At 66.3% G+C, this 25,361-nt stretch overlaps 1 protein-coding gene across 14 annotated transcripts in view; it reads left to right on the top strand.

The window, feature by feature from the left end:
* The window catches only part of BRSK2 (BR serine/threonine kinase 2), a 57,948-nt gene that overhangs the window by 20,983 nt on the left and 11,604 nt on the right, over nt 1–25,361 (top strand). For 11 of the 14 annotated variants that reach the window (XR_004289184.1, XR_004289185.1, XR_004289186.1 and 8 more), the window contains exons 2-13: nt 15,033–15,127; nt 16,162–16,247; nt 18,777–18,917; nt 19,521–19,637; nt 20,156–20,189; nt 20,374–20,442; nt 20,517–20,663; nt 21,670–21,701; nt 22,032–22,196; nt 22,293–22,390; nt 22,470–22,620; nt 24,286–24,351. Coding sequence is in view for 11 of the 14 variants with exons in the window: in XM_032358288.1 (XP_032214179.1) it covers nt 15,033–15,127; nt 16,162–16,247; nt 18,777–18,917; nt 19,521–19,637; nt 20,156–20,189; nt 20,374–20,442; nt 20,517–20,663; nt 21,670–21,701; nt 22,032–22,196; nt 22,293–22,390; nt 22,470–22,620; nt 24,286–24,351 (1,201 nt within the window). In the remaining 3 variants the exon portion in view is untranslated. The remainder of the gene's footprint in view (nt 1–15,032; nt 15,128–16,161; nt 16,248–18,776; nt 18,918–19,520; nt 19,638–20,155; nt 20,190–20,373; nt 20,443–20,516; nt 20,664–21,669; nt 21,702–22,031; nt 22,197–22,292; nt 22,391–22,469; nt 22,621–24,285; nt 24,352–25,361) is intronic. The other 3 variants (XM_032358289.1, XM_032358292.1, XM_032358298.1) reach the window with 1 other exon arrangement.

Raw genomic sequence — 25,361 nt, 5'->3', positions numbered from 1 at the left:
CTGAGATTTGTACTGATCAAGAAAGTTGTGCCTGCAGTTCACCATGTGTCATTGGTTAAAGTTTTAAAGCGGAGCACAGTTCTGGGATTGGGGGGCCACGTGGGTCACCTGGTCACCTGCTGCCTGGTCACCCGCCCTGCCGCCCCCCTCCTGGTTGCACAGAGGCACCAGAACTCCTGGTCCCGGGGCCACCGTTGCTCTCAGGACTTCTGTGACTTAGCATTTACAGATCTGTGCAAGTCAGGAGTTCTGAAGTCCGTGGCCGGCGGGCACCCAGAACAAGATGGACAGAGTTCATTACTGGCCCCTGTGGCAACCCCGGGGCCCTTAGCACATGGGGTCCCTCCCCATGGCTGGGGGGGGCAACCTGGGGGGAGGAGCCGCTGGGAGGCCAGGCGGCAGGTGCAGGGAGTTCTCCTGGGAGGACTGCTTCCTGCCTGGGGTGGCCCAGAACTGTGTCCCGCATCGGTGTGGGACCGTCCCCTGTGCCTGCCGGGCTTTCTACAGGGCCTGAGAGCTCGCCGCTGGTCTCGCCAGCCCTAGAGACCCTGCGCTGGCTCTTCTTTATTCTGTACCAAGGCGCTGCCCGAGTGGCCGATCACACGTGGTCCGCACGGGCGCTGCGGCCCCTCCGCGGAGCGCTGACTTGTGTGATTCTCAGCTCCGGACGGGAGTGTGACGCGCGGAGGGGAGCGGTTGGGGGCGGAGGGAGGATCTCCGACGTCTGCACACGCGCCACACACCTTACCGGCTCCGACCCGGTCCTCTCCTGGGGGTCACAAGCGCGCGCCGGGGCCAGTCGCGGGCTGCGGGCTCCGCTTCGAGTGGTACGGCTGTGCGACAGCCCACGTGCAGCCCCCACGGCCACTCCCTGAGCCGTTCCCAGTCTTGGTGCTCCCGGAGGGGGCTCATCCCCGCATCCGGACTGGCACTCGAGGCAAAGCCCAGCGTCCCCTGCACCCCCGTGTCCCCGTGCTCGGCAGCGCGGCGCGTCCCCGGCGCCCTGGCGGGGTTTGGGTTTGTGACCAACACATTGGCCTGGCTCCAAGCGGCAGCAGCGTCTCTTCCTCCTGTCCCCGTGCCCCAGATCACACCCCGGTCTGTGCTTTAGCCGCTCCGCGTTGTCTGGCGGCCGTAGCTTGACTCTCAGAACGGACGTCACAAGGAGGGTCTCGTGATTGTCGACGTGGGGATGTCGCTCAGTGCTGGGCAGGGTCGCAGGCCCTAATTCTCTCCCTTGTCCGGCGGGATCGATGGGGCCACTGGGAGGAGGCCGCGCCTGTGCGCCTGCCCGAGGCCGGGCTGTTAGGATTTGGGAAAATCCGAGTTTTCAAAGTCCTTTGAGTGGATTCTCTTTCCTGATATCCCACGAATGTTTACATTTGTGACGCATTCCTTGTGCCACACAACTTGCTTGGAGTCCTTTGATTTTTCTAGAGTTACTAGTTGCCTTTTTTAAAAAAGTTGCACTATTTATCAGAAACTCACGTAAGCGTGTGTGAGAGAGAGTAAGAGAGAGACAAGCAGGAGGACGGGGACGGGCAGGGAAGGACGCGGACATTCATCTCCAGTTCTCCGTCTTCCTGGCGGCCCCCGAGAGTCCCTGACGTCCTTCAGGCGCCGTGTTTCTCTGCAGCAGCTGCCCTCAGGGCTGCGTGCGCGGCTCCGCTCGGTCCCGCTCTTGGTTCCGGCTCTGGTCATGAGCTCGGCCTTGTGAGGCTGGGCCCGCGTCAGGCTCCGGCTGTGGAGTCTGCTCAGGACTCTCTCTCTCTCTCTAGAAGCCACCTTCAGGGGGTTGCCCAGGAGCCCCCTCTGGGTGGGCTCCATTACGTCCTCCTCCTCTGCCGCTCACTTTGTCAGGTGACCTCCTCGGAGAAGGTACGTGGGCGAGCGGGCTTCTGTCGCGCAGCTGAGAGGACCCTCTCTGTGCACCCGGGCCCCCACGGGCAGTCCTTCGCCCCCGGCGCTTTGAGCGACTTTGGCTCCATTAACTCCTGACCTCAGGGGGACGGAGGAAAGGTGCCCGTCTGGCTCACCTGCCTTTCTCGTCTCCCCCGTGTACATTAAAGCTCTTGAGCCCACATCTGTCTCTCTTGACCCTGCCACCCTACGGAGTGACCTGTGCGGTACCACACCAGGGTCCCTTCTCAGCCCTTCCTCAACGAGCACGTGGCGCAGTTGGACGTTCTGTATTCCGCTCTGCACTTCACTGATGAAAATCCACATTTGTCCTGTCCCCACCCCACGCCCCCCCAGTGTGCCCAGCGGCTCCTCCTCGTCCAGGAGCACCCGGGTCAGCCCTCCCGCTCTCCGTCCGTGCTCGTCCTGGGGCATCCTGTCCTTGCCCGTGTGCTGAGGGTTGGCAGGGCCCGTCTTCCTCACCCTTTTGCTTACAACCTAGTGTGTCCTTTGATTTAAAGTGTGTCTCTCGTAAACAACATGCGGTCAGCCCCTGGGCTCCCCCCCCACGCAACAGTCTGTTATTACCGTAGCGTTTGGCCATTTACGTTTTGCGTAGATGTTCTATGTAGCTGCGGACACGGTGTGATTCGAGCGTGCCCTCCTCCCGTTTGTCCCGTCTTGCTACACGTGTTCCTCTTTCCCTGTCTTATTTTATGTCAAACGTGTCTTTTTTAAAGTTACTTTAATCTCTTTTTCATTCATATTTTTGCTATACGTCTTTCCACTTAGAATCTCATGAGGGGTTACTCGATGGATGTGATTCTCAGAATCTCGGGCCAGAGATCCCATGGGGAGGTCCTTACAAATGTCTTTATATCCCCTTACTTTTGAGGGCTATTTTTGCTGGATCTGGAGTTCGCACTGAGGTAGTGACCAAGCCACTGACTCCTGGCCGCAAGAAGACGGGCACGGCTGGCACTCCCCCGGGTGTGCTGTGCCTCCTTGTCGCTGGCTAGTTTTCAGATTTTTCTCTCTCTCTTTCCATTGTATCATGGTAGCAGGGGTGCGCTTGGCGTGGCGCTCCGTGTTTCTGTTCCGCTTTCACTTCGGTGAGCTTCCTGGATCTGTGGGCTGATCTATGTAATACCGTTAGGGGAAGATCATGGCTGTTATCTCTTAAAATATGTCTTCTGCTCTGTTTTCTTTCTCTCCTCTTTCCCTGGGGCTCCTGTTACAATGAGACTTTCTGTTGTCCCACAGGCCTCTGATGTGCTGTTATGCTTGGTTTTTCCTTCTTTGGCTTTCTCTGTTTCAGTCTGGGCACTTTCTGTTGCCCTGTCTTAGAGTTCATGAATCCTTTCTTTTGTGTCTGGTCTGCTCACAAGCCCATCCGGTGAGTTCTTTTAGTCTGTCCTTTACTGTGATTAAAAAATACATTTATGAGGGAAGAGGAGGGGGAGAGAGGAGAAAAAAAAATGTGTATTTATAATATTATCTTGAAATCCTTTTCTGAAAACTCTAATATTTGGGTTAGCGGTAGCCTGCTTCTAATGGCTGTTTTTTCTCTTGAGAATAGGTCACACTTTTCTGCTTCTTTATGGATGGCATCCTTCTTATTGTATGCTGGACACTGTCTATTTAAGAAGACAGTTCAACTGCAGTAGGGAGGGTTTGGGGCTTTTCCAGAATGGGCTCCACTTTTCCTCTCAGGCATTTAGGGCAGGGCGGGTCAGTTTAATCTGGGCAGGGCTCTGGCTGGGTTAAGACTGAGTGGTCACTTCTGGGAGTTTCTGGTCAGCTCTAGCTAAGTATATGGAGGGTGTGAACCCCACAGTGTGGACGTTGCTTCTTTTTATTCCCTGTTGTTTCGAATGCCTGTCACTCGTAGAAGCCCCGTGAATCCTCGCCGAGTCAGTGAGTGACTGAGGCAGTGAAACAAGCTCCTAGGATCTCACTGGCAAGGCTGTGCCCACATGTGGCTCTGCTTGCGTTCCGTGGCCGGGCAGGACTGTGGGGCCTTTCCCTGGGACGGTCTATGCCCACTGGGCCTGGGGTCTTGGGGACTTCTGCTGCCCACTCTCAGCTTCTTCCTTTGGTCAGCTGCCAGCTTCCCGGGTTATCAGCACCTCCTGGTCCACCATCCTTCCGGCCTCTGGGCAGACCCGCTGGCACTCTTCCATGGTGTGGTTCTTTCAGCTGCTGTTTTTTCCAGCAATGACTGTCGTTGATTTCCCAGAGCTCTTTCTTGTTTTCTAATCCTTCGTGTAGACTTCTTGTTTTATAGATGTAGCAACTTATTAAATCTGCGTCAATGCGGTAATCCGTAAAAGCCTTTCTGACTGCCTGTTTCTCCCAGGTCAGTTCTGTTTCTCCGTCTTGGACTCCCTCTGGTAACATCCAGTTGGCTGTTACCTACATGGAGGGGCCTGGGTGGGTGGTGAGGCTCCTTGTGTGAGAAGGAGGGATGTTTTCTTAACCGGGTCCCTCCGGGAGGGTACTCCTGCGTGCAGAGTGTGGTCAGTCTGAGGGGGGTGCGCCGCAGGGCGGGGACTGGGCAGTGAGACTGCCGGGAGAAGGAAGACTTGCTCAGGGCAGGCTTGTGGCCCCTAAAGTACAGGATTTTGTCCCAGTTTGTCCCAGTCTGTGTCCCGTTCTGGGCATGGAGAAGGGGGCGCCAGCCTGGGTTGCTCCCACATCTGCATCCTCAGTAAGTGGCACATCTGTCTCCGCAGCTCTACCCTCAGGCCTGCCCTGCGGTCCCTGGCTAAACCTGACACCTGGCACTTCTCTTGGGTCCCCTGGCAACTGGAGGCCCCATCCTTGCCCTGTCCCCCACACCTGCCCCCTGCCTTCTGTTTTTGGAGTGTTTCGAGATCTCCTTTCCACCACCATTTTTTAACCCAGAAGGTGGCACTGACAGCAGACAAACACAACGGACGCAGGTCTCTTGGACCGCAGGCTCTGGCAGCCTCGCCAGACACCTGTCCGCAGCGGGGCCTCTTCCCCACGCCCCCCCCCCCCCGCCCAGCATCTGCCGGGCTCCCTCTTTTCTCCAGAACTGCACCCAGCTCTGCCTCCTCTTCCAGCACCTGGGCCAGCGAAGTCCTCTGGGGGCCCATCTTCCTCCCTCCAGTCTCCTTGTCTCATTTGTCATGTGTCCCCAGTGGCAACACCTTTTGAATGGCACCTTATTGTGGCTTGCTGAGGAAATGCCTCTGGTGCTTCCTGAACACATGTCTGCCTCTGGGTGGGGTGGGGAGTGTCTTTGTCACTGAGCCTGGGTCTGGGGGCTTGACATGTCTGTGCTGTCTGGCAGAAGCCCAGCGTCTCCGCCCTTCTCAGCTCTGAACTTGGGAGGTCACATGGGGTGGGAGGGTCTGCGGTCCCAGGAGGGCCACACCCTCAACCCTCCAGCTGGGTCCTGGCAAACCAGTTCCTAATCCTGGGGTCCCAGTGGGTGGTCCCTGGCCACCCCCTCCAGGTGGGCGAAGAACCAAGAGGGAGCTTTTTTGGAGGAGGGGCACATGCAGTCCTCTTCGGATCTTCAGCTGGCTCTGTGCCCCAACCGTGCCAAGCCTCTGAAGGCTGACTTTGGGCTTTGGCGAGAGTGTGCCTGGCTCGACTGACTGGTCTCCAGCACAGAGAACCCCTGGCTGCCTGCATAGCTGAGCCATCCCGGCGCCAGGCCCAGACTGCTTCTGGGAGGGGCAGGGATCAGGGACAGGAGGCTCAGGACCGGCCACCTGGGGGGCCCTCATGCCGTCTTTACTTAGCACAGGCAGGAGAGGGTGTGAGGACACCCTCAAGGCTGAAGGGGCCACCGAAGCACCCACCCCACGAGGGGCGCAGGAGCCAGGTTTCAAAGCCGGTGCCCTGGCTCCGTGGCCCTTGCCCGCCGCCCGGGGCCCCCTCCTGCTCCACCTGCCAGGGCTTTTGGGCAGAAGAGCCCCGCTGTCGCGAGGGGACTGGAACCGGAACGGGGGAGGCGGGAAGGCGGGCGCGGGCGTGGGCGGAGGGCCGGCCTCTCCTCCCCTGGGTCAAGGGCAGCAGCGGGCGGGGCTCCGGTCCACGGAGCCGAGGGGGTGGCAGGCCCCCGCGTCGTGTTTGGGTGCTGTGGGTGGGAGGGCGGAGAGCTCCGCAGAGGCAGCAGCGGCTTCGGCGGGTGTGAAATATTCCAGGCCTTAATTAATTTAATTTGAGAGGTTCCTTTTCAGAGCGCGAACAGTTGTCTCCCAAGAGACGCGCGCCGCCCCCCGCGCCTGTGGGCGAAGGACACCGCGGAGTCTATATTGAGAGGAGCCGGCTGGGGCCCGCGCTCCCGCCCTGCCCCCTCCGGGCCCCCCATCGGGCCTCCTTTCCAACCTGGAAGAGCGTGCGTGGGGGCGGACCGGGACCGGCCGCGTGATGGCGGGTGCGGGGGTGTCGCGGGGAGCGGCGGCCGGCCCAGAAGCGGGGCGCGCGGGCCGATGCGGGCGGATGGGCGCCGCGCAGGTTGGGGGTGGGGCATGCGATCCGGGCCTCCCCGCCGCCCCAAACAGAGGAGGGGGTGGGGAAGCTCTGAGCCCCCAGAGGAGGCTGAGAGAACCAAGACGCCAGCCCCGCACCCCCTCCCTAGAGCTGGGGCAGGGGGCCCGCAGGCGGGAAAGGAGTTCGGGTGGGCGCACGGGAGGACCGCAGGCCCGGACGCCGCTGCTGCGGGGCGGGAGGCCACGAGTGCTCTTTGATGTCTGGACAACTTCAAAGGGGCCGCCCTCCCGGTCTGCGAGTCCGTGGAGCCCCTGGCGGTGCAGGGCTGGGGAGGGCGGGCTGGCGGCCCAACGTCTGCCAAGGCGGTGCGTTTGAAGCGAGTCGGCTGGGTCCAGGTGCCCCGGGCTAAGACCTGAGGCAACTGGGCGGGCAGAGGGTCTCCTGAAACCTGGGAACCAAACCCGCCCCCGCAGGCGCAGCTTCTGCCCTCTGCCTGCCCAGGATCGACCCTGGAAGCCAGATGTGAGTGTGGGCGGCCCTGGACCAGCCCCTGGAGAGGGGACAGGGGGGTGCTGAGGGCTTGGGGTGGGTGGCCCCCACCCTCTTCCTGGGCTCAGGTCTGATGACTGGATGTCCTTTTAGGGTGCGGGGGACAAGGGGTGCTGCCAGCAGGAGGGTGCGCGTGTGGCCCTTTATCCAAGGGAGTAAACACAGGGTGAGGGATCTAAGGTTGGATCTTCAGTCCCTGACCTTCCCCAGCCTGCCCACAAGCACCTCAGTCCGGGAGGAGGGGGAGGCTGGTGGGAATGGCGGTCAAGCAGCTGGTGAGGGACCCGTCCTGTGGCGGGAGGCAGCTGGGGTGGGGTGGAGGGGCCGCGGCTCAGCACGGCCCTGCCCGCATCTTTCACACGTGCCTGTGTGAACTCTCTCCCAGCACAGCTTCCCTGGGAGCACGAGTAACCCCCTCCCCCCTGCCTGGCCTGAAGAGGGGTCAACCCAGACCTGGTGGGACTTCCAGGCGGGGGGACTGCTCGTGGGGCCTGCACACTGATGTCATCACCCTGGAGGCCAGAGGGACCTTGCGTTCTCCCTGAGCATGGGGCTCGGAGCCTCTGGAGACTGGAGAGCAGGCAGCCGCTCCGCCCCCGGCTCCATCCTCATCCCACGCCGCTCCTGGGGGATTTTGTGAGCCAGCCCTGTGCCCCGCCGGGTCCTGGCCTCCTCAACTCTCCCCGGCTGCAGGTTGCCGCAAGCCGGGTGCTCTTCCCAGAGGGATGGGGGCTTGCTCCTCCCCACCCTGTGGAAGGAGGCGTTGTAGCCGCTGAGGGCTTACCCACACCCTGCGCCCGGTGCCCGGGACCTCGGGTGGGATCTCCTGAGATCGCTGCTGGCGCCACCCTAGTTGTCCCGAGAGCTCTATGTTCCCTGGTTTCCTGGGTTTAGAGGTTACCACAGGGCTGCGACCCCCAGAATGCGGTGCAGGCAGGCCTTGGCTCCAGGCTCAGAAAGGAGCAGGGGTGTGGCTGGAGGAGCTGCCCAGGGAGCGCTGACACCCCAGGGCACCCTGGCTCTGGTGTCCCGTGTCCCCCGCCCCCCCATCTGCCAGGTAGCCCTGAGCAGTCAGCTGTGAGTCAGGGCTGCGTTGAGCCCCGTCCATGGTGCTGAAGGGACCGGGCAGTGGCTGGGGGAGGGGCCCTGGGAACCTGGGTTCATTCCCATTAGTGTCTCCGTGGTTCATCCTGTGTCTTTGCCCAGCACCCGCCTACTAACTAAGCCTGTTGTGAGGTGGTGCTGGGGGTGGGGCTTGTGGCTGCACCTGCTGGGGAGGCCTAGGCATGGGTAGGCTTCACCCTGACCCCTTGGGCAGTGGCAGGAGAATGGGCCCTGGGATCAGGCAGGCCCGGCCTGTCTCCTCTTCTGAGAATGGAAGTGGACCATTGTAAGGATCAAGGCTTAAGAGGAGGATCCTTGGAAGCTTCCTTTCTGGGCAGTGGTCTGGCTGGAGCGGGCGGCCACATCCAGGCCTGACCATCCCTCAGAGCATGCCCTACCCCAGGGCCTTAGCACGGCCTTAGGTGACTAGATGCAGCTCATTGGGTGCCTCCCCACAGGGCTGTGCCTGGTGCAGGCAGAGCCGCTTAGGGAGGAAGCAGAATCCGCCCCCCCCACCCAGCCCCGCAGCAAATCCTGTCCTTAAATCCCTGGAGCCCTGCTGGGTTGAGAGACTGGGGGTGGGGGTGGGGCAGGCAGCAGGGCAGTTGGCTGAGTGTGGGCGTGCGGGGGGAGGGGCTCTGGTCACGGTGAGGGATCTGGAGCCCTGTGCTTAGCTGGGGTTGTGGCAGCAGGTGCAGAAAGCCCTTCTGAGTCACATCTCGTTTGAGAGGAAAGGAAACTCGAGGTAAACACTCCCATGAGTGCAGCAGGTCCTGCGCTGGGCTCCTGGGGCCGCTATGCCCCGGAAGGACGACGTCTCTTTCTCTGGGTTGTAGGGGCACATTCCAGGCTCCCGGTGTGCTGGCCACCCCGCGGAGCCCCGTCCCACGTTTGCCTTCATGTCCCCGCGACACTTCTCTGTGCCTCTAGTAAGAGCCCTGTCACTGCATTTAGGGGCTGCCCAAAACCCCGAGAATGCTCGTATCGAGATCTACAAATTTACTTCTGCAAAGGCTCCCCCCACCGAATTAAGGTCGCATTCATGGGGTCCAGGTATTAGGACATGGATGTGTCTCCTCGCGGCCACCACCCGTCCTTGCACAGTCTGTGTGTGGTCCCCAGGGGTCCCCACGTTGTCCTCGTTTGCACCGCAGTTTCCTGCCCGCGGGCTCAGGGGGGCTTCGGTTGGTGCCAGGAGCCCTCGGTGGTCACCTGGAAAGTCCCCTGTGATGCTCTTGAAAGTCTCACTGTGGCACCCCCAGGGCCCCCCACTGCCTCCGCGGGTGCCCCCGGCCCTGAATGAGGCTGAGTGTGGGGGTGAAGAGGGCATGGGGGAGAACCAGGAGGGCATGAAGGGCACCTTCACCTTGCCCCTGTCGGCGGCCTCCTGCCCAGCCTCGGGATTCCCTGCCTGCCCAGGCACACCGTGGAAGGGGCTCTGGGTCAGGCTAAGAGATAGGGCCAGTGTGAGGAGTTCCCTTTCCTCGGGGGACACCCAGTGGCAGGAACATCCCCGGCGCTGAAGGGAGAGGGGACAGACACCCCCAGGGACCAGGCGGCACTGTGTCCCAGCAGGAGCGGGACGGCCAGGTATCATCTGCTCCTCCCCCACCAGCGTCCATGCACCTGAGCGCCCCCCCCCAACCATGCACCCCACCCATGCACCACCTCCTGCCCGGGGCCCGGGGGCATTTGTTCTCAGACCCAGGGTCGGGAGCTGCCCAGCAGGCTGGGGGTCGAGACAGGCTAGCGGGGTGCCTCTCGCCATGGGAGGCCACCAGCAGGTCTCTGGGGCTGCCCACAGCAGACAGGGATGCAGAGAAAGAGGCAGACCAGACCTGCCCCCTTGTGTCCCCCGCCCCCTCCCCCGTCCCAGAGTCTGAGGGAGAGAGCTCCAGGGTGTCCAGAAGGGCCTGGGTGGGACAGGCTGTTCTCCGCACTTGCACAGGTGAGGTGAGGACACTGAGACTGTGTCTGGGCGCACCCGCCCGGGCTGCCCGGCTGTCCCTGCCTCTGGGAGGCCACCCCGCCAGTTGGTTCAGCTCCTAGCGAATGCCGGGCCGGCATCCACCTGGACCCAGGGGGTGGGAAGGCAGCGTCTTCATGTCCTGTGACCTAACAACGTCTCCCCAAAACTTGGGGGCCTGAGACTGCGAACATTGTCTCATGGCTCCCGAGGGTGAGGAATTGGGCAGCCAAGCTGGGCGGCCATGCCTGGGCTCCTCCCAGGCTCCCAGGGTGGGTCAGGCTGCACTGGCTGCAGGCCTGGTTCTTGGCCACAGGACGAGGCAGCAGGCTCCTCAGAGCAGGGATCCCAGGGAGCGGACCCCAAAAGCTCTGGTTACCACCCAGCCTGCAGGATGGCTGGTTGTTCCGCCACATCTCATGGCACACAGGCCGGCCTGGTGCGGTACGGGTGGGGCCACGTGGCTGGGAGGCTTCCAGGAGGGGGGGTCCCTAGGGGTCCTCTGGGAGGCTGTTGCAGTCCGGAGAGGCCAGTGACAGCGTGGCAGGAAGAGGCCGCAGGGGGCCCTGCAGACAGCCACTGGCCTGCACATGCGGCCTGTGCTCACCGCCTCTGCCCTCGAGCTGCTCCCAAGACCTGGGGGCGGGGCCTCTGCAGTCCCCACCTGAGTCCTGCTGTCCTCTGGGCTCAGTTCCATCTTCAGCTTCTCTGGGAAGCCCCCTGGGCCAGCTGGCTGTGGGGCCCACGGTCTCTGGCTGCCCACGCAGGTCCTGGGGGGAACACTGTGCCTGGGCCTTGCCGTTCTGGTTCCGCCTCCACACCTGGGCATGTGGGTCCTGGCCGTGGCATGGAGAGCTGCTCCATGTGAGGCCGGTGGCCAGGGCAGGACCACCTGCGATGTCTGTGGCTTACCCCAGTGCGGCTGCCGGGCTGGCTCTTGGGAGCAGAGCCTGGGAAGTTCAGGTCGCAGAGAAGGTCCAGGGCAGTGGCGGGGTGGGGGCTGCGCGGAGCAGGGGTCCAGGCGGCTCCCAAGAGGAGTCTGTGTGCTGATGTTGGGGGTGGGTGTTCCCAGTCCCTTTCCCCCTGCAATCCCATGTGCCCCTGCCTGCCCTCTCCCACCTTCTCCCGCTGCCCTGCTGTGGGCAGCCCAGCCCCGGGGAGCTAGGGCAGGCTCAGGGCCACCAGCCCTGCTGACTCATTTTCCCAACAACTGGTGTGGTGCCCCTTCCTCCCTCCTCCCAGGAGAGCCCAGACAGGAGGGGTGACAGGGCCTGTCCACTCCGGCAAGACTGTCATGTCCGCTGTGCCGGGCCCTGGAGCACCCCCCCTTACGTGCCTACAAATGGGGCCCCACAGTGACACTGGCCATGGAGGCAGAAAATGGGTCCCCTTGGGCTACGCTTGTGGTATTGGGAGCCGCTGCAGGGGCCCCAGAGGTGCGGCAGCTCATGACGGAGGAGGGACGATCTCCCATCCCCGGTGTTAGTGACCCTCGGCAAGGTCCCATGAGGGCCAGCGGCTGGACACTGTTTTCTCCTGAGATGCAGACAGAGCGTCACGCTGCCCTGCCCTTCCGTCCTGGCCCAGCAGAAGCATCCCCCTCCCCCCATCACAAGTCTCCCTTCCCAGAACCTGCAGTGGGAGCCCTCCCCCGGTCCCCTAAGTCCAAGGACCCGCTGACACAGCATGGGGGGGCCGATGTGAGCACACAGGCGGGGCCCTGCGAGGGCGCCCCAGGCTCAGTCAGCACCGTGGACAGTGGCCGTCCTTTTCCTGACCAGGCTCCTCCCCAGGGGACTCTGCTGCGTCCGGACCACAGCTCACTTACCCTCGAGCCTGCCCGCGTCCCACATCCGCTGCCCTCGGGGGCCTTCCTCACGGGCCCTGTGCGGGACACCAACTCCCACCCCCTCCCTGAATTCCCACCCTCTTCTGGGCGGGGGCAGCAGGTGGGCCTCTGGCAGAAACTCCTGGCCTCCTCGAGGGTGGGACCGTGCGGGCCGGAGAGGGCAGGGGCGATCGAAGGCCCGGGAGTCTGGACAGTAACCGACTGTGGGCAGCGGCCTTCCCAGGTCCCCACCTATGCAGGTGTTCCGTGATTTGGAGGAGAAATGGCAAAAACAGCCACTTCTCCCTTTGCTTCCCGCAGCCTCGAGCAGGAGCTGCAGGTGCCCTGTGTGCGTCCCTTTGCGGACTCTCTGGGGCCGGTGGTGTTCCCAGGTGCCTGCAGAGGCTGTGGCATTCATGTGGCCCCGGTCCACAGCCAGCTGGAGTGCGGTGGGGACAGGCGCAGCTGGCCGCGCACCTCGCAGGCTCCGGGCTCCTCTCTGCGGAGGGCCCTCGACACCCGGCCCGTGGCGGACACTCAGACTGTGGCTCTCCCTGATGGGACACCGTCACCTGCGCCCAGACCCCTGTCCAGACCAAAGGGAATTCGGGTCCTACTCTGGGGGGTCCCAGGACGCAGGGTGCTCCAGCAGGGGTTTTTTCTGAAGGGCCACGGCCAAGAAGGAGGGGAAGGTCAAGGACGAACCCCAGGAGGCCTCCACTCAGGACTGGCCCTGTAGCATCTGGGTCCCCGCTGCTCTGGGGCTGCCCTGCGCGGGGCTCGTTCAGCACGTCTCTTCCCCTGGGCAGCGGCTGGTGGTGCGGCCGCCGCATTCCCTGGCGTCCCACGGTGCCTGGCGTGGCGCTCGGTGGCGACACCAACGGAGCGACTTTCTGCTTCTGGACAGCATCCTGTCCCTTGGACGCCCGTTTATATTCCTTTTCTGGAAGCAGGATGACATTTCTCCCCACACGTCTGCGATTCCCGCCTCCCGAGGACCCGTGTGCACGGCTGTGTGAGGTGCGTCTGTGGGCGCGTCCTCCTGGCCGTGTGCCCACTACCCTGGTGCCCGAGCCACGGTTCCCGAAGTCCTTCTTGTCCAAAGACGCCCTGTCCCTCCCATTGGTCGGTGCGGGAACGGCCCGCAGAGCCGGCCCAGGGCTGTGCCCACCTGTGGTCGGGAATGGAGCCCGGCCTTTGGGCCTGGGGGGTCTCTGGGGCTCCTGTGCCAGCCGTCTCCGGCCTGTAGCTCTCTCCTCTGGGGGGGTGTCTGGCTGCCTCGTCCGGCGTCTGTCCCGGGCCCTTCCGGACTTGGAGGAGCTTGTCTTCCATGGGGTGGCCGCGTTTGCTGCTTGTCTCCCTGGCACCCCCGTCCCGTCAGCCTTGTCCCGGGGACCTGTCAGGCACGAGTTTTGCTTCTAACTCTGGCTGGTTCCTGTGGTCTGGGGGGCCGGGCTGGGGGCAGGGAGTCCTGGGCCTCCAGCCCTGAATTACAGACAGATGCCAGCAGCGCCCTCCTGCGGGGCTCTCTGTGCTCTTCCTGCTGCCCTGGAATCACAGGGCCCGGAGCAGATCAAAGACAGCTGGCAAGAGCCCTGGGGTCTGCAGGCCTCCCGGGGTCTGCGGGCCTCCCTGGGGTGGGAGCCGGGGGTGCGGGGGCTCGGTGGGCACACCGTGCCGAAGCCCAGGAGCCCATCTGTCGTTCCCTGAGTGTGCACACGACCCCTGGGCATCGCCCACGAAGGCCCACGCCCCCCCTCCTGCCCTCTGGGCGAGCACGGCGTCCTCCCTCGGCCAAGCTCCCCAAGCACACAGAGAGGCTGGCCAGCAGGCCCACCCACCCCAGCACGGGGCAGGGGCAAGAAGCCATGCTGGGAAGGGCAGCTGGGACCATGTTCCATGGAGGGACACAGAGGCCACGTAAAATTACGGACGTGTGGTCTGTGAAGGGAAGGTGTTTTCTGCACACATGACAAGGAATTCATTTCCCATAAAAATCGAGGGGCTCTTGCAGGTTGGTAAGAATCCCCCCGACCCAGGCGAAACCCAGCAGCCGGTGAGCATGACAAAGGGGTCAAGGTCACGGTTAAAGCAGCAACAGTGGGGGAGGCCGTGTCACCCCAGCACCACGGGGTGCGCATGCAGTCAGGGTCCCGACTTTGATGGAGTCTGGCTAACACAGCACGGTGCCCCTCAGTGTCCACAGGAAGGGCGTCCCAAGGTCGGGGTGCGATGCCAAGGTGAATGGGGTCCCCTGGCTCCCCTTGGGCCCCCAAGTGCTGGAGTGGGTCCAGCCATCGCGAGAGCTTTCACGTGCCTGCCTAGGAATGAAAGTCGCCCTGGGGAATGTCGCAGTCGGGGCCCAGGCTCGGGATGGAGATGGGTGTTCCTAGGCCGCAGGCCACAGAGCCGTCCACCCAGAGGTCTGGAGGGTGCTGGCAGCGGCCCGGGCGGCAGGAGGGGTGGGGCTGTGGTGGCCCCAGAGGGCCCTCCTGGCCGGCGAGGGGAGGCAGGAGAGGTGGAGGCGTGGGGCCGGCGGTCAGAACTGGAGCAGGGTGTTGGGCTCGGGCCCTGGAAGAGGGGCCACGAGAAAGAGTGAATTTGTGTTCTGCCCCGTGGGGGGCGGCCAGGGGTGGGGCGCGTGGGGCGTGGAAGGCTGGGGTGCTGCTGTCCGGGGAGCAGCCTTGGGCCCGTCCTGCTGTCCTGGAGACGGCAGTGACCAGACTCGGGGCTCCTCTGTCCAGAGACGTGCAGGCTGAAGGGAGGCTGGGGGTCGGGTGGCAGAGGCCGCGCATCCTGGGGGGAGGGGGCGCTAAGGGGGCGGGGTGGCCCTGAGCCCAAAGTCACCCTGCCTCCCCCACTGGGGATGGCTGGGCAGTGGCTGAAGTCCTGGCATGGGGGGACTCTGGGTTCCATGACCTCCAGAGCACGGGGGACTCAAGGAGGTCAGAGGGCTGGTTCCGAGGCGGGGGCTGTGCTGTGGGGCAGGGACACCGCAGGACCGACTTGTCCTGGCAGGGATCAAGGAGCGTGGGCTGGCAGACGGGGGCTGGGGGCGTCCAGCAGGAGGTGCACTGGGCCGATGGGGGTCGGGGCAGGGCTCAGAGCCCAAGTGAGGGGCCGGGGCGGGGCTGGGGTGGGGGTGTCGGTGGGAAGCAGGGAGGGCCGTGCGGGTTGGGTCCTGGCTGGGGTCTCAGGGGCTTCTCTACCCCGCAGGCCTGGTGAAGCTGGGGATCCACTGTGTCACGTGCCAGAAGGTGGCTATTAAAATCGTCAACCGAGAGAAGCTCAGCGAGTCTGTGCTGATGAAGGTGAGCCGGGGTGTCGGGAAGCCGGGCCAGCGGGTCCCCCGGACGCTGTGCCCACCCGCTGGGGCCTTGGCTTCCACGGCTTGACTCAGGAGGGGCCCCTGCCTCTGAGCGGGGAAAGAGAATGGGCGGGTTCCCGGGACCGAGCAGCCCCTCACCTGGTGGAGTCTGGGCCCCTTTGGTTCCGGATGCTCAGCAGGAAGGGCCTCAGTTCCCCCACCTGCCCGCGCGCCTGTGGGGGAGGAGCCGTCAGACCTGGCCGGCAGGGGGCATGCTGGGGGCGGGGCCCTGTCTCCACACCGGCCCCTGCCTCGAGGACTGTGCCTCCCACTGTGCCTCCCACACGCTCCCAGACATCCCCCGAGGGGGCGGGTGGGGCCCGCGTGCCAGGAGGGCGGTGACCGGCCCGGCCGCCTGCGGCTTGGAGGCTGCTGACGAGGAAGAGGACCTCGTCGGAGGGCGGGGGGGTCTCGTGTGGGCCCCACTGGGGAACCCTGAGGGCCACGCGTGGTGCAGTTGCAAGGGGAGGTGCTGCTTGCTTGGATGGGAGCAGGTCGACCCTGACCTTGCCTTGACAGCACCCGGGCCTCGTGTCCTCAACTGAGGACAGTGTTCTAGATGCCCGAAAGCGCTCCAAGCCAGAGAGTCGAGAGCTCCATGGCTGGGGCCTGGGGGTCCAACTGGGTCGCACTCTGCGGGAGGCCTGGCAGGGCCTGGGTGGAAGCACCGGGAGGCAGCCCCCTCGTGGGATGCCCCTGGGGGGGATGGGCCAGTCCACAGAGGTGCGGGCCCCATCGCTAGGCCGGCCCTCCTCCAAGCCTCCTGCTGCCCCCGTGACGCCGTCGAGGCATCCAGGGGGCATGGTCCGCTCGAGCCCCATGTCTCCCCACCAGCCAGAGACCCGTGGAGGGCAGGGCAGCGGGTGCTGGTGTCCCCCACAGCGCGGCCCCGGGGCTGCGGGTCAGGGGGGATGGGGCGGTGGGTGCGGGGAGCTGGGCAGCAAGCCCGCCCCCAGCCGGACCCCTTCTCCCGAGCAGGTGGAGAGGGAGATCGCCATCCTGAAGCTCATCGAACACCCCCACGTCCTAAAGCTACACGATGTTTATGAAAACAAAAAATATTTGTAGGTATTGCCGGGTCTGGAGAGCCGGGGTGGGGCCTCGGGGAGGGCACAGGCAGCCCCCTGGGGAGGGGGCCCCGGTGAGCAGGGAGCTCTCGGGAGGCTTCCACGCTCAGCGCTCCTGGCCCAGACCTCCTGGCCGAGCCATCGGCTTGAACCACCCAGGGGGTAGGGCTTCCTGGAGGCGGAGGCTGGCAGCCAGGGTCAAGCAGCAGGAGGCCCTTGGCCCCAGCGAGCTAATGCCACAAGCCCCGAGACTCTGCCGGGGCTCCTGGGGACTCTCCCATTCCCACTGAGCTCCCCGTCTGCTCATCCACGCGGCTGAGACCCCAGGCCGGCCGATGGCTCACCAGGCCCCTCGCCTGACCCGCTGTCCCGCCCTCCCCGGGATGCCCGGCTCCCATGCTGCTGAGCGCGGCTGACCTCAGAGGCCAGCGGAAATCTCGTGTCCCAGGCACACCTGGGTGGGAAAGCGGAGCACCCCCCCCCCGCCCCGATCGCCAGCTGTGTGGCCTCCCTGAGCTCACCTGGGCTGTGGGTGGCGGTACCCTGCCAGGGTCACAACAAGGGGGCGCCCAGCCCTGTCACTCCCGCTTGTGTGACCACAGGAGGCCCAGCCTGTGATGCCCAAGCCCTCGGGCGTGTTGGCCCTGAGTGGAGAAACGAGCAGGGGAGGGCTCAGCATCAAGCCCCAGCCCCGGGGAGGCCTGGGAGCCCGCTGGCCCAGGTGGCCGTCCGCAGCCCACTTGTCCTGGGCAATGGGGTTGGGGCACGAAGCTGGCCACAGAGGGCAGCCCCGGGGGAGCAGGGAGACTCGGGCACACGGGTCGAGGACGGGCCTTCGGTCCAAACCGCGGGCGCTCCGACAAGGGACTCACTCTCTGGGCCCCGTCGGCGGTGTCCCTGCTGTGCTAGCTGGGACCCCAGTGTTTGCGGGTGACAGGAGCCGGCTGGTCAGTACAAGTGTGAGGTGCTGGGTGGCAGGTCCCGGTCCTGGGGTCCCTGATGCTGTGGGCAGGAGGAACCCTGCCCCCTGAGACACGCTCCCGCACGACCCCCCACCGTCGGCCTGACTGGGGTCCCCTTGCAGTGTGCAGTGGCGTCCCATGAGTTTGGGGCCGGTGATGTTGGCCGCCTCCACACACAGCAGCAGATGCATCGCGTCTCACTACTGCGGGGATCCTCGTGAGGACAGACCTGGGGCGGGGGGTGACAGGCAGAGCCTCTGGCCCCAAGGAGGCCACCTAGGTGGGGGGGGGGGTCAGGAAGCCAGGGAGGGCCTGGTCAGCAGCCCAGTGCGGGGCGGGGAGGCACAGCCCAGGCAAAGGCCTGGTGACAGGGACACCACGCCCAGCACGAGGGGGATCGGGTGGCCCAGCTGGGACCTGGGGGTCCCTGCATGCTCCCTAGGACCCCCCAAGCCCAAGGCCGCCTGGGGAGCCTGCAGCTGGAGGGCAGTCGGGGGTCCCTGCCAGTGAGGCCAGCCCATGGCTTGTGCTTTGGTCGGACCCTCCCACTCAGGAGCAGGGTGGGACCCCCCGGATGGCCCCTTCGGCCTGAATCCCACCCGGTGCCCTGTCCACCTTTCCAGCCCCTGCACGCAGGCCCCCTGTACCCCCACCCCCACCGACCCCTCCCTTCCTGCACGCCCTGCTCTGGAGACGCCCCCTTCCCAGCACCTCCGCGGGGTCCTGCAGGTGTCCTCGCGTGCACGTCTCGGGCCGTGCTGTGCCCCCTGCCTCGGCGTCCCCCCCTCCCTGTAGCCGCCATCGCCCTGCGGCCCCCGTCAGCAGGCCGGACACGGAATGCCCTGCCCCCACCGTGGCCCTGGGCCCCCCTGCCAGTGACACGATGCGGCAGAGGGGAAGGCACGAAGGGGTGGCAGAGGGGAGTGGTGGGCCTCAAGGCCACTGGCCCACCGTACCCCGTCACAGCCCTTCTGGTGGCCCAGCCCCCAGCTCCTGCTCCAGTCCAGGCCACTAGGCTCTGGGGAGCTGAGACGGGGTAGTCGCACCCCCGCCACCGGCCAGCTGGGCCATGCCCACCTTTCCCGTCTGCTTTCCGAGGCCTGGTGTGAGGGCCACCCCTAGGGACCCCGGGCCCTGCCCTGTTCCAGCCCCTTGCTCACCCCATTTAGAGGTCCGGACTACTGGCCAGGCCTCCCTGAGGGCCCGAGTGTCTGAATCAGGGCCCCGCTCTGGGAGCCCGAGCTGGGTTAGCCTGGGAGGGCCTGGAACGGTCACGCGCGGGGGTCGTCCGCCACAGTGCCCCTCAGCCAGGGGCCCGGGGTGGCCCTGAGCCTGGAATTCTGCACAGCAGAGGGCTCCCCGCATGGCGGTGCCCGAAGCAGGCCTGCCAGGAGGTGGGGGGAGGGGGCTTGTGCTGAGGGTGATCGAGGCTGGGACAGGTGGGGGGTGGCGCTGGGGCGGGGTGCCGGCCTGCGGCCTCTGGCCAGTGCCGCCGTGGCTGAGTGGCCCCAGGGCAGGTGGGTCGGACCTCGTGCAGCCCCCGACGCCCACCTGTGCCCCGCAGATACCTGGTGCTAGAACACGTGTCTGGCGGGGAGCTCTTCGACTACCTTGTCAAGAAGGGGAGGCTGACCCCCAAAGAGGCCCGGAAGTTCTTCCGGCAGATCATCTCCGCGCTGGACTTCTGTCACAGCCACTCTATATGGTGCGTGCCCCGACCCCCGCCGGGTGTCCCCAGCCCCGGCAGGGTGCGCCTCCGTTCCCCACGAGGGACACCCTCATCCCCCACCAGGTCCCCCTACCCCCAGGTCCCCCCACTCCCTGCAGGTACCCCCACCCCCATCAGATAACCGCCCACCAGGTACCTCTGCCCCACCCTTGCGCCCCTCCTCTGCGCCTGGAGCGGGGGGCACGCGTTCTGTTGACCCACCCCCTCCGGGAGCGTCTGGAAGCTTCTGCTAGGTGTCCGCCCCAGGCTCCAGGAGCCCCTCCTCAGGCTTCTCGGGGGTCTTGGGGCCAGGCCACTCTGGATTGGGGGTCCCAGGTCGGCCCTGGCGCAGAGCATTAATGGTGGGGCGGCCCCAGGGAGTAGAGCAAAGCCGGCCCTGGGGCGGGGAGCATGTGGTGTGACCCCAGAGGGTCCCTGTGTCTCCGTTCCCGAGACCACAGCCACCAGGATGGTGACTTCCCATTGGCTGCCTGTGACATCACCAGGCTGGGCTGCCATTGGCCCCACACTGTGCCGATGGGCTTCTGGGGAGGGGCGGCAGCTGGGGGACTGCTCAGCCTCAACCCGGCCGCCTTCCAGCCACAGGGATCTGAAGCCGGAAAACCTCCTGCTGGACGAGAAGAACAACATCCGGGTCGCCGACTTCGGGATGGCGTCGCTGCAGGTTGGCGACAGTCTGCTGGAGACCAGCTGCGGGTGAGTGTCTGACCCCGAGGCCCCCGCGCGCCCTGTCCACGCTGCCCGTGGTCGCGGCTGCCCCGCCGGGACGGCCTGGAGCTCCAGGGCCTCTGGCTGTGCTCCCAGATTTCGCTGCCAAGGGCGATGCCGTGAAGGGACCACCTGGTGACCCTTCAGGCCAGCCCCCCCCCCGCTCCCCGGCCCGGGGAGGCGGGTCCTATCCCAGCGGCTGCCCACGCGCTCTGCGCGCTCAGCCGTGTGCTGCTTCCCGGGACGCTTCTCTCCTTTGACCGCCTGGAGTGTGGCGGAGCCCACAGCCTCCTGTGCCTCAGTCTCCCCTAGAAGCACGCAGTGGGGATTAGGTTGTGAGGGGCTCGGCCCTACCTTGAGCCTCCTGTCGGGCACCTCCTGCAGGCAGAGTGTGCCTCCGGCGTCTCCACTGGTCCTGGGGGGCAGCCCAGAGTGCGGGCGGGCTGGGGTGACCAGGGCCCACAGCCGGTCCGACCCCCGGGCCTGACGGCTGCTTTTGCCCGCAGATCCCCCCACTACGCCTGCCCCGAGGTGATCCGGGTGAGTAGCCGCCGCCCCGTCCCCCACCTCGTCACCGTCTATCCAGGGGGTTCGCCGCCGGAGCCTCGCAGCCCCCCATGCCCGGGCCCCGTCCGACCCCCGCCCCCGGCCCACCCCCCGCGCCCGGGGCCGCAGCGTCCCAGCGAGGCCGGCCGCTCACCGAGCCCCCCGCTGCCGCCCGCAGGGGGAGAAGTACGACGGCCGCAAGGCGGACGTGTGGAGCTGCGGCGTCATCCTCTTCGCCCTGCTGGTGGTGAGCCCCCCGCCCCCGCCCCGCCGCGCGCCCCGCGCGCCCCTCCCGCGGTGACCGCCGTCCCCTGCCCGCAGGGGGCTCTGCCCTTCGACGACGACAACCTGCGGCAGCTGCTGGAGAAGGTGAAGCGCGGCGTGTTCCACATGCCCCACTTCATCCCGCCCGACTGCCAGAGCCTGCTGCGCGGCATGATCGAGGTGGACGCCGCCCGGCGCCTCACGGTGCGTGCCGCGGCCTCCCGCTCCCTCCGACGCCGCCCCGCCCCCCGCGCGGGGCCCTGCCTGGGCTCCGTCCCCTCCGGGGGCAGGACGGGCGCACGCCGGGGGCCTCCCCCCTCCCCGTGCCCCTGCGGGGCGTGCGCGGTGCGCGAGCACTGGGTCAGCAGGCACGGTGTGCGCGTGCACGGGTGTGGGCAGGGCTGCTGTGCCTGGCAGGGGAGCACCGGCTAATGCCGGCCCCCGTGTCCTGGGCTCTCCGGGGCCTGGTCAGTGTGAAGGGCTCCGCGCAACCCCTGCTCCTGGCAGGTGGGCTGGGGAGGGTCCAGGGAAGCTGGTTCTCAAAGAAGCCCCCAGCTGGCCACCTCCTGCCTCCCTGGGGCTCAGTCACTGCCAGGAGGCCCGGTCCCCAGAGCATGCCGGCAAGACTCGTCTGGCTGTTCTCTCTGGGACAAGGGCGGCCCAGGGCCCAAGAGGCCACCCTCCCCCCGCCTCCCCAGCCAAGCTGTCCCCCGGGGAGCCGGGCAGAGAGCAGGGCCGGCCCCCAGCCTCCTGCTCACACCTGCACCCAGCCCCTTCCTGTGCACAGGAGGGCCGCCCTGGCCGCTTCCCCTGCCGTCCTGCCCTCCTCCCTTGACCTCCGTCCCAGAGCCCTGAGACCCCCGAGGCCACTCTGCTTTCGTGCTCAGTCCCTCTGCCGCCCAGGCCCCCCGCCTGCAGCCCCTCCGGCCCTGCCCACCTTCCTTCTCTCTCTCTGCGTCAGCATTTTCTCTTCCATCGGGGGTAGGCAGGGCCGGGGTGCTGGCCCGGAGCCTCCGGGAACACAGCCCCTCCCCACACTCTTCCCGGCCTGCACCCACATTGTCCCCATGCCCTGTCCCTGTCCCGCAGCCCCTTCCTCCCCTGCTGTCCTCTCTTGCACACTCCTGAGCTCCGTGCTCCCCACCCCGCCTCCTAACGTGGGCTCCTCGGTCCCTCCTCGTACTAACTCCCTGTTTCTCTTTCCTTGTAGCTAGAGCACATTCAGAAACACATATGGTATATGTAAGTAGCTCCTCCTCCCACACCACCTGCTTTGCCTGTCACCCGTCACTGTGGCCTGGAGGGCCTGCTAGGGAAGGCGGGGGGTGACCCAGCCCAGCGCAGGCCTGGCCCAAGCCTCAGCCGCTCCTGGCTCTCCAGGGTCCCGGGCCGGCCTGCGCTGGGCTCGGGCAGGACGCAGGAGGCGTGCAGGGGCTGGGCACAGGGAGAGCAGTAAGACTCGGAGCCCAGGAAGGGGTGGGCCCCGCCGTCCCGGCACCTCGGGGTGGGGGCGGAGGAGGCCCAGGCTGCGGAAGAGGTGGGGAGTGACCCCGCGGTGCCTGTCGTCCGCAGAGGGGGCAAGAACGAGCCGGAGCCAGAGCAGCCCATCCCCCGCAAGGTGCAGATCCGCTCGCTGCCCAGCCTGGAGGACATCGACCCCGACGTGCTGGACAGCATGCACTCGCTGGGCTGCTTCCGGGACCGCAACAAGCTTCTGCAGGACCTGCTGTCCGAGGAGTACGTCGGCGCTGGGGCGGCGCGGCCGCGGGGCGGGGCCCCCTCCGGGAACGGGCTTACCCATCCCTCTCGCTGCCTCCCCTCCCCACCCCACAGGGAGAACCAGGAGAAGATGATTTATTTCCTTCTCCTGGACCGGAAAGAAAGGTACCCGAGCCACGAGGACGAGGACCTGCCCCCCAGAAATGAAATAGGTACACGGTGGCAGGGCGGTCTGGCCCCATGCTGCCCCTCTCAGGCCCAGGCCGGGCCCTGACCCCTGTCTGCACACAGACCCTCCCCGGAAGCGTGTGGACTCCCCGATGCTGAACCGGCACGGCAAGCGGCGGCCTGAACGCAAGTCCATGGAGGTGCTCAGCGTGACGGACGGCGGCTCCCCGGTGCCCGCGCGGAGGGCCATCGAGATGGCCCAGCATGGCCAGAGGTGCGTGCCTTCCAGGAGCTTCCAGTGCTCTGCCTCCTGGTGGCCTTGCGGGCTGGGCTGGGCCTGGCCTGGCTCATCTCTGCCCCCTGGCCTTGGGGCTGCGCTAAGGCCACTGGGTGGGGCCCGACGATGCTGTGCCGGGCTGCTTGGGCTGGACTGCACTGAGCTGAACTGGGCTGGGCTGGACTGAGCCACTGGGCTGGACTAATCTGGTCTGGGGTGGGCTGAGCTGGACGGGGCTGGGCTGGACTGAGCTGGTATGGGTTAGACTGGGCTGGGCTGAGCTGGGCTGAACTGGGCTAGGCTGGGCTGAGCTGGACTGGGCTGTGCTCTGTTGGCCTGGGTTGTACGGGGCTGGTTGGGCTGGACTGGAGTGGACTGGACTTGGCTACAGTGGGGTCAGGCCGTGTTCAGAGCCACCCGGAAGGCCTGTCCCCACGTGATGCTGGCCCTGTGTTTGGGTCCCCTGTGGCAGTGTGGGGGTCAAGGACAAGGAAGGAGCCTGGACACCAGCAGGTCTGGGCTGTGCCAGCAGCGCCCCCTGGAGGAAGGAAGGGTGACCTGGTCCTGCAGAGCCTCGGCTCATTCTGGCTGGCCAGGCGGGGCCCTTGGCCAGTCCTCATCCTGGCCCTGGGCAGGGCCTGCGCGGGGAGGGACCCCGTGTTCCTGTCTAGGTGGGGGCTTGCGCCCTAGCCCTGGGACGTGGAGACCCCGCTGTGCGGGTCCCAGCTCTGAGGCTGCCCCTGGTCAGCTCAGGGTTGAGCGCTGGGGACAGCCGGGCCTCTCAAGGTATTTGCCAGCAAACGGCCACCATCGGGATAAAACTGGGCTGGTGGTTCTCAGCTCCCTTGGTGGTCCCAAGCCTCCCCTGGGGAAACAGGCTGGCTGTAGACCACCACGGCCCCTGCCCGTGGGATCTGGCACTGGAGGGGCTGGTGAGGGTGGTGGGGGCGAAGGTCTCTGCTAGCTGAGCCGCTGCCCTGACTGTGCCTCGGGTCCTGCCTGTTGTGGGCGCCCTTGTCCCCAGCAGGCCCCCAGGGCGAGAGGCTGCCTCTCCGCAGCCCACCTTTCCTGAGCCTCGCCCTGCTCTCCCGGTCGACCTCCCAGTGCGGCTGCGTGCCAACGGGGGGCCCACCGCATCTCGGCCACCCCACGTCTCTCCCTCCTCGTCCGCCTAGATCAGGGGCCGGGCACGGGAGGCCGCCAAGCCCAGTGTCTGCTCCGCCTTCCGGGCCTGGCCACCTTGGGGCCAGAGGAGCTGGGACAGGGTCCGCTGTGGACCATCCTGGCAGTCCCTGGCGAGTCCCTTCCTGCCGGCTGCCCCTGCACAGCCCTGCCGCCCCAGGCCCTGCTTCTTCTTCCGGCTTGGCCGCTTGACCCTGGGCCACAGCGGGCCGCTGGCCGGGGCTGGAGGGGTCCTCGGACTGGTGGTGGGTGCTGGGCACCTCCAAGGCCTGGCCAGGCCCCCCGCCAGCAGGTCACCAGGGTGGGGCGCGCCGTGGCCCCGGCACTCTCCTGCCCGACCTGCCCTCGTGTCCGCGTGCCTGGCCTCGGGCCGGGTAGGCCATGCCCAGCTCGTGTGGGGCTGCGCGGAGGCCCAGCCTCCCGGGCCGCTGAGTGGGGCTGCCTCAGTAACTCTGTTTTCTCACTTTGTTCCTGCTGTAGTAAAGCAGTGTTCAGTAAAAGCCTGGATATCGCTGAAGCCCACCCCCAATTCAGCAAAGAAGACAGGTATACACCCTGCCCGCCCATCCCCCACCCCCCAGCCCCAAGGACGACGCTGGGCCTGGTGGCAGGGCCGGGCCTGAGGCCCTGAGGAGGCGTGGGCTGCTGGGGCAAGGCCCGTGGCCAGCCTGACCGGGTGGGGAGACCCGCTGCGCTCTCCCTGCCCGGGGACCCCCGAGTGTCTGCGAGCTGCGAGGCCTCCTCTGCGTGGCTGCCCTCCCCTCCCCCACGCCGTGCTGCCCACAGGGGTCGGCAGGCCAGGGCGCGGCAGGCTCCCCAGGAGGCGGCAGGAAGCATGACGGTTTCTTGGGTCTCTGCATGGGGCCCGGCGTTCCCGAGCCCCCAGCCCTGTCCCTGCAGGACCCGCTGCCCGTGGGTGACGGTGGCCGGGCCTCACCTGTTTTCCCGCCTGCTCCCGTGCCTCTCCGTGCCCCTGCCTGCGCCCTGCTGGCCTCTCGCCGCCCACCTGCCCTGGCTGCTCTGCGCGCGGGCCCCTCCTTTCTGTCCCTGGCAGGTGCGGCCTGGTCAGACAGGACTGTGTGGAGGCGGCTCCCCAGCCCCCCCTTCCACTGCTGCTTTTCTGGTTTCCTTGTGCCGAGCGACGGGTGCATGGCTGGCTCAGGAGCAGGCAGGCCCCAGGCGCTGGGCCTTGCTCTTGGCGGCTGCCCGGCTGGCCTGTGGCTGCTGGGGTGGGCAGCAGCCGGGACCGATGGCCCCCAGTCCCTTCCAGCGTCTGAAAGCTTTGGACCCAGGCCTGGCTCTGGGCACTGTCCTGGCTGTGCGCAGGCGGGGCGGGTGGGGGGGCCTGGGACCAAGGTCAGCGCCACACCCTGGCTCCGTGGCTGCGTTAGGTGGTGCATTTGGAGGGTCCCTGCCATGGGGCCCCGGCCCGCAGATGCCGGAGCCCTGGTCGGAGTGGGCTCAGCGCCTCCCTGAGGCCCAGGGACTGGGCCGGGGTGTGAGTGGGTGGGCGCGGGCCCCCTTGGGGCTGGGCTGCCTGGGGCGGGCCTTCACTC

Source organism: Mustela erminea, chromosome 9, assembly GCF_009829155.1.
Source record: "Mustela erminea isolate mMusErm1 chromosome 9, mMusErm1.Pri, whole genome shotgun sequence".
Taxonomy (NCBI): domain Eukaryota; kingdom Metazoa; phylum Chordata; class Mammalia; order Carnivora; family Mustelidae; genus Mustela; species Mustela erminea.
Note: the sequence above shows the minus strand (reverse complement) of the source record. Positions and strands in the feature narration are given on the sequence as shown.